Raw genomic sequence first — 14,045 nt, 5'->3', positions numbered from 1 at the left:
GTTCTCTCATCTCTAATTATTACCATTACATTTTCATAATCAAAAGCAAATCCAAAGTCTACCCTTGAAATAAGAGGCTTGTTCTTTCAACCACATGTAAGTTATCACCATGGGTCTTGACAGCATCCTTTGGATACACTATCGATTTAGTACTGAAAAACCCCTAAAATGTCCTTTTTCTTTTATTTTTTACAAGTTTCTCTATAGTTGCAACCACTGTTAAACTCATCATCAGAGAGCAAGAGTCTGAAAACCATCACAAAATGTAACATTTATTGGAGATCTGATGTGTGGGAGTAGGTCACGTTGGGCATTCCATTCAGAAAATGTCACGTCACAATTAGCGGTCCTTAGGAGGGTCTTTCTTTATTCGTCTTGTATGATATCTGCAAATAAAACACAGCAAATAAATAAAATGGAAAACAAGGTGAATCATTTCTAATATAAACCCTCTCTGCACTGCTATTAGCGCTGACGGCATGAGGCTTTGCATGTGCGACCACCATTGCTTTCTACACATGGACAGCCACCACTCTTGATATTGAGTCACAGTTGCAGGACGCTCCTTATTGTGCTTTCGCACCCATTTTTCGGGGGGAACAAATGCAATATATGTATGGGAAATAGGTACAATGTCAGCATTGTATAAATGTATAAAGCGAGAATCATCGAGGATTTTATCATGCTGGCATCATGGCTTCCATTTGTAACAAATTCATGACTACTGTGACAGATGTGCATGGAAACTGACAAACCCCATTATGGTCAGGTTACCAGCAGTTCTGCCACTTGTGACAGCAAATTTAAAGAGGTTGTCCACTACTTTAGTGTCTCTTTTAGGCTATGTGCACATGTTGCGGATTTGATGCATTTCTGCGGCGTTTTTGGCCGCACGGATTCGCATCAAATCCAGAGTGTAATGCACAGCCAATGTTAGTCTATGTGAAATTGACATTTGTTGTGCACAGCTGAGGAAAAAAATGCGCAGAATCACGGCTGTTTTTTTTCCTGCAGCATGTCAATTCTATTGGTGGACCTGCAGCGTTTCTGCACCCATTGACTTCCATTGAGTCAGGCAATTCCGCAGCAAAACCGCAAACAAGATCTGCGGTTTAGCTGCGGATGAAACGCTGCAGATCGGGAGGAAGGAAGTGTGTGGGCGGAGCTATGTGCATGTATAGTGCGTGCGGGGGTCTGCGTGCGGGTCTGTGTAGGCAGCCATTGTCTGATAGGACTAATGCTCCCATCCGGCAATGAATGCTCACAGTGACAGTATTGCCGATGATGGGAAAGTAGTCCCATCAGACAACGACTGTGTTCAGTAGTAAATAAACATACAACATATAACATACAGTAAATACTTACCAATCGCCTAGTCTCCGAAGCCCTCGATTGTCCTGTAATAAAAATAACATAATAAACCAACCTATACTTACCTTTCCGCTGTAGTCCAGTTAACAACTAATGTCCCACGATGATCTCCCGTGCAGAACAGTGATATCGGGCGATGTCCGCGCTCTACAGGGCCTCCGCAATCAACTGACAGGCGGAGGTGATCCTCCACGATGTATATCCCTCCGCTGCTGCCGGGAGAGAGGTCGCTTAAGTTCAGTTAATTTTCTCGCCGGCAACGCTGTGTGAGAAAATTCCAATGCAGCACTGCTGTAAAGCGGGAGATTTAACTCAGGTAATCTCTTCAGTGATGCACTGCAGGAGCCATTGTCTCCTGTCAGTGTGTCACTGAGGGTCCTATAGAGCAGTGACATCACCCAATGTCACTGTTCGATAGGGGAGATCGTCGTGGGACACTCGTTATTAAATGGACTACGTACTATGTCGGACAAGGAGTATATGGCTGGTTAATTATTTTTTGCACATGATCGATGGCTTCAAGGAATTAGACGTGGCTGTAAGTATTGTTAAATTAAGATTATTAAAATACTTTTTTCTGGCTGTGCCTTTTTTTTTTTTAACTCTTTCACTACTATAGGATTAGTAATAGATAGATGTCTTATTGACGCCTCTCCATTACTAACCAGGCTTGATCTCACCTTACAATACAAAGGTGACATTAACCCCTTATTATTAATTATTATAATACATAATATTATTGGCGCCATTTCTTGGGCGGCTAGGAGCTGGTGCTTTTAGCCGGGGGGGGGGGGTTAAGGGGGGCAATATCCATGGCCCTTCTCTAGGCTATGAATATCAGCCCGCAGCTGTCTGCATAGCCTTTCTGGCCTTAAATCATAGGGGGACTCCACATAATTTTTTTTTGGTGGGTCCCCCTATTTTAATAGCCAGTAAAGGCTAAATATACAGCTGTGGGCTGATATTCATAGTCTGGGAAGCTCCATGGGTATTAACCCCTTCTCAGGCTATAAACATTGGCACCCAGTCGTTGGCTTTCCCACTCTGGACTTAAAAATTGCTCGCGAGCCCACGCAATTTTTTTTTCTCCATTTTTTTAAATTAAATAGATATTGTGTTTAAGGCCAGGGTCACACTTACGAGAAACTCGCACTAGTCTCGCACCTCAATACCTGGCACGGCTGCCGGCACTTGGGACCGGAGTGTGCGGCTGCATGTCTTTCTATGCAGCTGAACGCTCCAGTGACAGCGGCAATGCTGGGTATTGATGTGAGAGACTCGTGCGAGTTTCTGGCAAGTGTGACCCCGGCCAGAGCAGATTTTGTGTGTCTTTATTTAACTCTTTATGTACCATTTTATTATGTTTACTACTAAACATCGGGCTTGGTATTATCTATCGATCTATCTATCTATCTATCAATAGATAAATAGAGCTATAGATAGATAGATGGAGCTATAGATAGATAGATGGAGCTATAGATAGATAGATGGAGCTATAGATAGATAGATGGAGCTATAGATAGATAGATGGAGCTATAGATAGATAGATGGAGCTATAGATAGATAGATGGAGCTATAGATAGATAGATGGAGCTATAGATAGATAGATGGAGCTATAGATAGATAGATGGAGCTATAGATAGATAGATGGAGCTATAGATAGATGGAGCGATAGATAGATGGAGCTATAGATAGATGGAGCTATAGATAGATGGAGCTATAGATAGATGGAGCTATAGATAGATAGATGGAGCTATAGATAGATGGAGCTATAGATAGATGGAGCTATAGATAGATGGAGCTATAGATAGATGGAGCTATAGATAGATGGAGCTATAGATAGATAGATGGAGCTATAGATAGATGGAGCTATAGATAGATAGATGGAGCTATAGATAGATAGAGCTATAGATCGATAGATAGAGCTATAGATCGATAGATAGAGCTATAGATCGATAGAGCTATAGATCGATAGATAGAGCTATAGATATATCTATTTATGTCTAGATCTATTGATAGATATATCCATTTATCTATAGATCTATTTGTGTGTGTAAACATTACTCTTCAATGGAGTATGCAAATGAAGAGGTTGGACAAGAAATGACATCACAATTTTTTTTTTGTTCAATAATACATCTTTATTTACCTTTCAAAAACACATACAAATCTGCATGAAAAAAATGCATAAAAAAACGCATCAAATCCGCACCTGCGTTTTCTGGCAAGAGAGGAAGAATCTGCACAGAAAATTCCACAGACAAATCTGCAACGTGTGCACATAGCTTTAGTCTCAGGCTGACTCCTCAAACTAGGTTTTCTCCGAAAAGCTACAACACTTCTGGGTAAAGCACACATGGCTGCAGTCGCACAGCCAGGCTCAGATTCATGCAGCACCAGGATCTAATGACAGGTTCCCTTTATAGAGACAGATAATATTCTACTCTGCAATGTGAGAACAATTTTTTTAGCTGCTTCATGAAAAGATTGATAATTGATGGATACTGGGGCTTGTAATGCAGATTTTTGTAATTATATGGATTATGTTGATGACGATGATTATTCACATTTAAAAGGAGTGACAATCCAATTAAAACTGCTAGTAAGTCATGTAGGTGATTTAGCTCCTATAAAATTCATGCCTGTACTATAAATTTTAATGCTTTTGATGTATAACAAAAAATATATATTTTATTTAAAGGGAACCTGTCACCCCCCAGGCATTTGTAACTAAAAGAGCCACCTTGTGCAGCACTAATGCTGCATTCTGACAAGGTGGCTCTTTTAGTTCTTGTTCCAGCCACTGCTGCAATAATCGCTTTTGAAATTTGTCCCTCATACCGTGAAATCGCCAGGGGGGCAGGCTCCCCCCTAATCCAGGCGCCTCACAGCCGTCACTCATGGCCTCTGCACGCCGGGCGCCGCCTCCTCTTCCTTCATTAGCTTCCCCGGCGCCTGCGCTGTTATTTTTTTTTCTTCGGGCATGCGCAGTTGCACTGCCCTCTGAACTTACAGCGCAGGCGCCGGGGATGCTAATGAAGGAAGAGGAGGTGGCGCCCGGCACGCAGACCCTGAGTGACGGCTGGGAGGCGTTTCTGTCCAGGGGAAAAGACATGCCCCCAGGTCTATTTCAAGGTATGAGGGACAAATTATAAAAGCGATTATTGCAGCGTGTGCAGGGACCTGAACTAAAAGAGCCACCTTGTCAGAATGCAGCATTAGTGCAGCATAAGGTGGCCCTTTTAGTTACAAACACCTGGGGGGTGACAGGTTCCCTTTAACATGTTAATCAGGCTCCTTGGTGTACCGTTTCACCCCCTCAATTAGCAGGGGTCGCAATGTCCCTTAGCTGCCTCATGCTGGTGCACTGCCTCTCTTGGGAGTGCCAGCTCTTTGCTTACTCCTGACTATGGCGGCTTCTTGCCTATTTGTGTAGTGAGCGGCTGCTACAGTCAAGAGCAAGGAAGGTGCGATTCAGCCAAGCCAGCACTATCAATAAAGCGAAGGTACATTGCGCCCTCTGCTAATTCAAGGATTAAAAGGTGCCTGAAGCCCTCGGCCATGCGAAGAGAGCATCAGGGAGTCCGGATTTGCAAAAAAAAAAAAAAAAAATGGAAACTTTTTTTCTGGACAGCAAAAGCAGTACAAATCTATACTTTATAGAGGCTAAATCACCCATATCACTTTACTAGCAGTTTCACTGGATTTTTGTTGTGACCATGTCCCATTTAAAGGGTTATCCTATGAACATTAACCTACACACAGGATAGTGCAAACCAACACCAATCCTGAAAATAGGGGTCCTATGTTTGCTGTCTCAATGGAGCCCTGGTGCACGTTTGTTAATTGTTCTACTCACTATGGCTCCCATAGAAGTAAGTGGAACAGTGGCCAAGCAGGCACACTACTGCTCAGCATACATTTCCTTTGTATAGGTGATAAATGTGGCACACCCCAAGATTCTGCTCCATGTCATCAGTGTATCTCCATATACTGTACATTCCATTCTAAACATACACAGTCACAATCCATATAACTTACTGTCCAACAGGATACCATCTGTGCTTGGTGGTGTAGAACATTTTGCTCAGCTCTTCTTTAGTTGGCGCTGGTTTACCCTCAGTTTGGTAAAGTCTGGCTTTTAGAACCTGCTCGTGTGATTCTTCCTGGTTGTGTAATGGATCTATCCGAGGAAGAGGCTACATAGGAAAGATAAGGAACAGTGCATAAGATTCTGCACCTTCTACTACAGATGTGACAGTAAGCATGTACGCAGTTATCAATGCATTAAAGAGCCTTGTACCAACAAAGGGAGGTCATCATGTTTAGTCTCCACTAATAAAGGCGAAACCACAACCAACAGTCCCTTGGATTTTATTTTGCTGGGTGCTCACTCTGCTCAGCCGCACCATTTAATGACATAGTGGCATGTAGAAGTTTGGGCACTCCTGGTCAAAATGTACTGTTATTGTGAACAGTTAAGAGAGTTGAAGATTAAATGATATCTGAGGCCGAAAGTTAAAGATGACACGTTTCATTTGTATTTTAGAAAGAAAAAAAAAATTACTGTCATTTTTTACATTTTAAAAATTACAAAAAGGAAAATGGGCAGATGCATAAATTTGGGCACCTTTAGAGATTTGTGTGCTCAGACCTTAATTAGCCTGTTATATATCTATATATATAATTGCCTAAGGGTTTTTCCGTCTGTCTGTCTGTCTGTCCTGGAAATCCCGCGTCTCTGGCGGCCTCGACCAATCAGCAACGGGCACAGTATCGACGTAGAAATCCCGCGTCTCTGATTGGTCGAGGTCGCCAGGCCTCGACCAATCAGCGACCGGCACAGCGACGATGATGTCATAAAGGACGTAGACATCCCGCGTCTGAATGGTCGAGGCCGCCAGACCTCGACCAATCAGCAACGAGCACAGCGACGATGATGTCATAAAGGTTGCCTCGACCAATCAGCGACGGGCACAGTCTGCCGCGAATTCTGGAATCATCATTGTCCATATACTACGGGGACATGCATATTCTAGAATACCCGATGCGTTAGAATCGGGCCACAATATAGTATATATATATCTATATATATAATTGTCTAAGGGTTTTTCTGTCTGTCTGTCCTGGAAATCACGCGTCTCTGATTGGTCGAGGCCGCCAGGCCTCGACCAATCAGCGACGGGCACAGCATGGCGACGATGATGTCATAAAGGTTGCCTCGACCAATCAGCGACGGGCACAGTATCGACGTAGATGTCATAATAGTTGCTATGGCGACGATGATGTCATAAAGGTTGCCTCGACCAATCAGCGACGGGCACAGTCTGCCGCGAATTCTGAAATCATCATTGTCCATATACTACGGGGACATGCATATTCTAGAATACCCGATGCGTTAGAATCGGGCCACAATCTAGTATATATATATACACACACTAGATGGTGGCCCGATTCTAACGCATTGGGTATTCTAGAATATGCATGTCCACCTGGTATACTGCACAGCCCACATAGTATATTGCCCAACCATGTAGTATATTGCCCAGTCACGTAGTATATTGCCCAGCCACGTAGCATATTGCCCAGCCACGTAGTATATTGCCCAGCCACGTAGTATATTGCCCAGCCACGTAGTATACAGCATAGAGCCACGTAGTATATTTCCCAGCCACGAAGTATATTGCATAGCGACGTAGTGTACAGCACAGAGCCACGTAGTATATTGCCCAGCCACGTAGTATATTGCCCAGTCACGTAGTATATTGCCCAGTCACGTAGTATATTGCCCAGTCACGTAGTATACTGCCCAGTCACGTAGTATATTGCCCAGTCACGTATATTGCCCAGCCACGTAGTATACTGCCCAGTCACGTAGTATATTGCCCAGTCACGTAGTATATTGCCCAGTCACGTAGTATATTGCCCAGTCACGTAGTATATTGCCCAGTCACGTAGTATATTGCCCAGTCATGTAGTATATTGCCCAGCCACGTAGTATACAGCACAGAGCCACGTAGTATATTGCACAGCGAAGTAGTATACAGCACAGAGCCACGTAGTATATTGCCCAGTCACGTAGTATATTGCCCAGTCACGTAGTATATTGCCCAGTCACGTAGTATATTGCCCAGCCACGTAGTATATTGCCCAGTCACGTAGTATACAGCACAGAGCCACGTAGTATATTGCACAGCGAAGTAGTATACAGCACAGAGCCACGTAGTATATTGCCCAGTGACGTGTAGCATATTGCCCATCCACGTAGTATGTTGCACAGCGAGGTAGTATACAGCACATAGCCACGTAGTATATTGCCCAGTGATGTAGTATATTGCCCAGTCACGTAGTATATAGCCCAGTAACGTAGTATACAACACAGAGCCACGTAGTATATTGGCCAGTCACATAGTATATTGCCCAGCTACATAGTATATTGCCCAGCCAGGTTTGTCACAGGTGAAAAAATAAAAAATAAACATATACTCACCTTTCCGAGGGAGCCCTTGTAGTCCACGGCAGGTTCCGGTCCCAGGGTTGGTATTAGCGCAGGACCTGTGATGACGTCGCGGTCACATGACCGTAACGTCATGGCAGGTCTTTGTAGCGCAGGCCCTGTGATGACGTCGCGGTCACATGACCGTGACGTCATGGCAGGTCCTTCTGCCACCGGAACCTGCAACGGAAGATGGCGGCCGGCGCGAGCTGCTACGGAGGGTGAGTATAGCAAGCTTTTTTTTTAATTATTATTATTTTTAACATTACATTTTTTACTATTGATGCCGCATAGGCAGCGCCAATAGTAAAAAGTTGGGGACACACAGGGTTAATAGCGGCGGTAACGGAGTGCGTTACCCGCGGCATAACGCGGTCCGTTACCGCCGGCATTAACCCTGTGTTAGCGGTGACCGGAGGGGAGTATGCGGGCGACAGGCACTGACTGCGGGGAGTAAGGAGCGGCAATTTTCTTCTGGACTGTGCCCGTCACTGATTGGTCGCGGCAGCCATGACAGGCAGCTGGCGAGACCAATCAGCAAATGAATAACCGTGACAGAAAGACAGACAGACGGAAGTGACCCTTAGACAATTATATAGCAGATATATATAGATTTTTTTATGCCCAAAATGCAAATGAAATGTGTCATCTTTAACTTTAGGCCTTTTAGAGAACATTTCATCATGCCACTGTATGTTCACATGTGGTGGATGTGCTGCAGACTTCCTGTCCGGATTTGCCAGCAGAATATCTACAGTGTGGATTTTCACGGCCAGTTTTACCCTTGGCAATCACATGGTGAAATCCACACATGCTGCACAAAGATATTGACAATGATTTTGATGAGCACCAAGTTCGTACATGTGAACGTACCCATGAACATTTTAGTTGACTGTGCTTTTAAGGGCTCATTCACATGTCCGCATTTTCCACGTACGAGAAAAATGGTCTATTTTAATCACGGTGTGATCTGAGTGTTATCTGTTTTTTGTATGTGAATTAAAAAATAAATAAAAAAATTCTCCACCCACTCCATTCTGACAGTCGGTGAAAATTGGACTGCACTTGGATATCATCCAAGTGCAGTCCGATTTATTTCACAGACCCTTGCATGGCAGATTTTCATCCAACACATCGAATAAGAATCGGAAAGGTCTTTGATGATTTCTGTAGACTACTCAAAACAACAAAAACAGACATGTGAACAGCCCGACAGACTATCATCGGTATCAGTGCTATCCCTGAAAACCACGGAGAGCAGCCATATGAGAAAATCGGACGTGTGAAGGAGCCCTAACGCCCTTGAGGCTGCAGGATCCTACCTGACTGTAGTGTACATGTGCAGCACATAGGCAGCTCCCGCGCTTCTGGTTATGTCAGAGGCTACACAGTTACCTTGGTGTGCTCGTATGGAATATCCACTGATGGATGGTAGCAGACAATGGTTTTCCCATCCGATGTCTGGGCCAGCTTCACTTCGCTACCCAAGGATGGTGGGGATGAGAAGAGATGGGTAAAGAAGAGAAAGAGAATCTGTATCAGTAGGAACCGGTTAGGCCTCTTTCACACTTCAGTCTTTTGGCGTCAGTCTAAAACCGCCATTTTCCTCAAATAACGGATCCGTCATTTTTTTTGACGGATCCGTTATTTTCCCATAGACTTGCATTAGTGACGGATTGTGACGGATGGTCGTCCGTTCCATCCGCCATGCGACGGATCCGTCGAAATTTGGCGGACGTTTTCTGAAAATAGACGGACATTGGAACGTTTTTTGTCAACGCCGAAATGGCGGATCGCGACGGATCCGTCGCGTCCGCCATTCCATAGAATGGGCGCCTATGGGCGACGGATCCGCCGCAACCGTTTTTTCGGCGGATCCGTCGCCCCAATCCGTTTTTTCAATTGCGCATGCTCCAAAAAGTAGATACTTCTCCCAGACAACCCCCAAGTAACGGATCCGTCAAAAAAACGGATCCGTTAGAACCGTTTTCGCAACAATTGTGACGGATCCGTCAATCCGTCACTATGTCGGTAGTGACTGACGCCAAAAGACTGAAGTGTGAAAGAGGCCTTAGTGCGCAGGCCTACGTGAAGACTATGCCACAAGTATGTCTAATCGTGCAGGGCATTTACTGTACAGAAACATTGGCACATAAATGCTTAGGGCATCCACACATTACATACAATGCCCCAATAGGCCAATTACAGCAAAGCAGTTACAGATGTATGCGGGGAAAGCAGCAATCTGCTCCACTCCGAGGACCCAGGTCAGTGATGGAAATCCTTGCTCTAAGTCCACTCACATTTAAAGGGGTTGTCCAGTCAAAACTGTTAATAAGTCTGCAGTGATTCTGTGTGACTGCAGATTTATGAATCCCCCAGCACACGCACTGCAGGGATTCACAGGCTTCAGACCTGGGACCGGACGGTATGTGTGAGTGATATATGCCCCCAGCTGGTGGCCGTGGCCTCGCTCCATACACTCTGGTGATCCAGCCGGCCCATGGGCCTGGTACACTAGAGGGCGGCCTCGCTTCATCCAAGTGCATGTAGAGCAAGGCCATGCCCACTAACTGGGGGCATATATCACTCACAGATACCCCCCGGTCCCGGGTCAGAAGCCAGCGAATCCCTGCAGCGCACAGTGCGTGTGCTGGGGGATTCAGAAGTCTGCAGTCACACAATCACTGCAGACTTATTATCAGTTTTGACCGCACAACCCCTTTAACCTCTGCAGAACAAGTCCAATTTGGGCCTTTGTGATAATTGTATTCCTTGTTCTCATCGGTGCATTTCTAGAGCCTCGGTAGCGGTTTCCCCACCACTGTTGTATGATGGCATGTGTGAGATTAGTAAATAGTGCCCTACCTTTACTCTATGGTGCCATAGGCTTGTGCGCATACCATGCATTATTTATTTTGTACAGTGTAAAATTTATAAACAACATTTTTCTTAATGTCACCCACAGACACAAGGCAAACTCTGAAAATCATTTCTAAAAGGTGAGACTCAAACTCAGAACCTAATTAATGCCAGGTGATCAAGCTAAAAACTGAAGCACTATATTGGATTCTATGACTGGCACCCGGGCTACTGTGGTTAGAACTTCGGGTGTCGTAGCCATAACTGAATATTAAGTCCAAAATGTGGAATTAAGTTTTAAAGAAAATTTGGTTTTAAGAGGAGCTTTCACCAAATTTTTCATATTGAACTGAACACACGATGTAATAGTGACTGTATAGTAAAACAAAACGCTATTTTTTTATTTCTTTGTTTTTTTTAAACTTCACATATCTATTGCAGATATATTAGTGATCAGAGTATTTGGCACCTAATGAGTTAACTTTTGTTAGGTCCAAATAGGGGTTGTCAGAATATTCACTGCAGGCATGTATTTCTTATTGTATGATGCTGCCCAATCATAAGCAGGCACCAACTCTCAGCAGAAAAAGAACAAGCTCCCACCATAGCTTAGAGCAACGTGGAATCGCTGTGAGAACAGAGCAGGCTACTCCTGCGTGAGACATAACGACAGTCTGCTCTTATGATGACCTTATTCGAAAGGTGTTATTCATCTGTGCTCTAGTCCCAGCACTTACTAATCATGCAGGAAGTTAGATGAGGCTGTCTGACATTATATGTCTCACGGGCTAAGGCTACGTTCCCATATTCAGTATTTTACCTCAGTATTTGTAAGCCAAAACCAGGAGTGGGTGATAAATCCAGAAGTGGTGACGTGTTTCTGTTATGCTTTTCCTCTGATTGTTCACATCCTGGTTTTGGCTTACAATTACTGATGTAAGATACTGACCAATTACTGAACATGTGAATGTGGCCTAAGAAACATGCTCGAAGCCAGTGGTCTCCAACCTTTCTGACCTTGAAAGCCACATTCAGGTCAGAGAGGATCACGAGCATCATTGAGCTCTGAAAGAGGATCGGGAACCACATCCTGCTCCCATCCCCCTCAGTATTCTCATATCATGAACTCCCACCATCACATTGACATATCCAGCTTCAAGTACCTCCTCTTGACAGGTAGTATCATCCTGTCTCCATCTTACAAATATATGCAAATCCATATTTGCTCTTCTGTAAGGGTCTACTTACAAAAGTCACCATCTGGAGACCCGCTCTTCATAGTTGTTTGCTAGACTAGGGGCTTCAATGCATAAAGCTGGCCAGCAGCCAGGAGCCACATGTGTCTCCCAAGCCATAGGTTGGGGACCGCTGCTCTAACTACAGTGGGGGTGTGTTCTTCTTTCCATTGAGTGTTGCTGCCTGCTTATGATTGGTCAGCATCATACAGAGGGAAGAAGTACATGCCACCAGTGAAAACTATCTGATAAAACCAACTTGTACTTAAAGGGGTACACTCATGGCCAAGATCCTATCCCCATATGAAGTTGGGTGTAATAATAATATTAGCAAATACCTCCAATTAGAAATGTAGTATAGTTCTTATGATTTGCTAAGCCTCTTTCCTCATGTTACAGGCATTGCAGGAATTTAGGTATCCATGCTTACGACGAATGCCGATATACTGACAGTTACCTAGTTGCTAGTGGTCGTAACCATGCATACCTAAGGTCCTGCTATGCCTGCACATGATGAAAGAGACATAGCGAGTAAGAAAAACTATACTACATTTCTAATTGGAGGTATTTGCTAATATTATTACAACTACTACATATTGGGATAGGGTCTTTGAGAAGGGAATACCCCTTTAACAAGAGTTGACTCATTAGGGGCCAAATGCTGTGACTGCTAATATTTTCGCAATTGAGAGGTGAAGAGAAAAACACAAAACAAAATAAAATGTTTTATTCATTTTTAAGTCTGTCAATTACAAATAAGGCTGTGTTGACATTGATTTATGTGGAAGGAAGACATCAAGAGTATTTCACACTTTTGGCATATACAGTTGTGCTCAAAAGTTTACATACCCCGGCAGAATTTTTGCTTTCTTGGCCTTTTTTCAGAGAATATGAATGATAAAACCAAAACTTTTTCTCCACTCATGGTTAGTGGTTGGGTGAAGAAAATTATTGTCAATATACTGTTTTCTCTCTTTTTAAATCATAATGACAACCAAAAACATCCAAACGACCCTGATCAAAAGTTTACTTACCCCATTTCTTAAGACCTTGTATTGCCCCCTCTAACATCAATGACAGCTTGAAGTCTTTTGTGGTAGTTGTGGATGAGGTTCTTTATTTTCTCAGATGGTAAAGCTGACCACTCTGATTGGCAAAAAGCCTCCAGTTCCTGTAAATTCCTGGGCGGTCTAGCATGAACGATGTGCTTGAGATCTCCCTAGAGTGGCTCAATGATACTGAGGTCAGGAGACGGAGATGGCCACTCCAGAACCTTCACTTTGTTCTGCTGTAACCAATGACAGATCGACATGGCCTTGTGTTTTGGATCGTTGTCATGTTGGAACGTCCAAGTATGTCCCATATGCAGCTTCCGGGTTGATGATTGCAACTTTGCCTTCAGTATTTGCTGATAACATGCTGCATTCATCTTTCCTGCAACTTTGACCAAGTTTCCTGTGTCTTTGTAGCTCGCACATCCCCAAAACATCAGCGATCCACCTCTGTGCTTTACAGTAGGAATGGTGTTTCTTTCATAATAGGCCTTGTTGACCTCTATCCAAATGTAATGTTTATGGTTGTGGCCAAAAACTTGAATTTGGTCTCAGCACTCCAAATTACCTTGTTCCAGAAGTTTTGAGGCTTGTCTCTGTGCTGTTTTGCATATTGTAGGAGAAATACTTTGTGGCATTTGCGCAGTAATGGCTTTCTTCTGGCGACTTGACCATGCAGCCCAATTTTCTTCAAGTGCCTCCTTATTGTGCATCTTGAAACAGCCACACCGCCAGTTTTCAGAGAGTCCAGTATTTCAGCTGATGTTATTTTGGGGTTTTTCTTTGCATCCTGAACAATTTTCCAGGCAGTTGTGGACAACATTTTTGTTGGTCTACCCGACGATGGCTTTGGTTTTACAGAGCCCCTGATTTTCCATTTGTTACTCACAGTTTGAACGCTGTTGACTGGCATTATCAATTCCTTGGATATCTTTTTATATCCCTTTCCTGTTTTATACAGTTCATCTACCTTTTCCCATAGATCCGTTGATAATTCTTTTGCTTTCCACATGACTCACAATCCAGAAA

The 14,045-nt window shown here is 43.8% G+C and overlaps 1 protein-coding gene across 1 annotated transcript in view; it reads right to left on the bottom strand.

Moving 5' to 3' along the window:
• Positions 1-251: 251 nt before the first annotated feature.
• Positions 252-14,045, bottom strand: part of MRPL42 (mitochondrial ribosomal protein L42) — a 30,496-nt gene continuing 16,702 nt past the window's right edge. Inside the window, exons 3-5 of the mRNA XM_069764357.1 lie at positions 9,263-9,347; positions 5,413-5,570; positions 252-386 (exon numbers count right to left, since the gene is read on the bottom strand). Of these exons, the coding sequence (XP_069620458.1) occupies positions 341-386; positions 5,413-5,570; positions 9,263-9,347 (289 nt within the window). The 3' untranslated portion in view covers positions 252-340. The remainder of the gene's footprint in view (positions 387-5,412; positions 5,571-9,262; positions 9,348-14,045) is intronic.

This window comes from Ranitomeya imitator, chromosome 4 (assembly GCF_032444005.1).
Source record: "Ranitomeya imitator isolate aRanImi1 chromosome 4, aRanImi1.pri, whole genome shotgun sequence".
Classification (NCBI taxonomy): Eukaryota; Metazoa; Chordata; class Amphibia; order Anura; family Dendrobatidae; genus Ranitomeya; species Ranitomeya imitator.
Note: the sequence above shows the minus strand (reverse complement) of the source record. Positions and strands in the feature narration are given on the sequence as shown.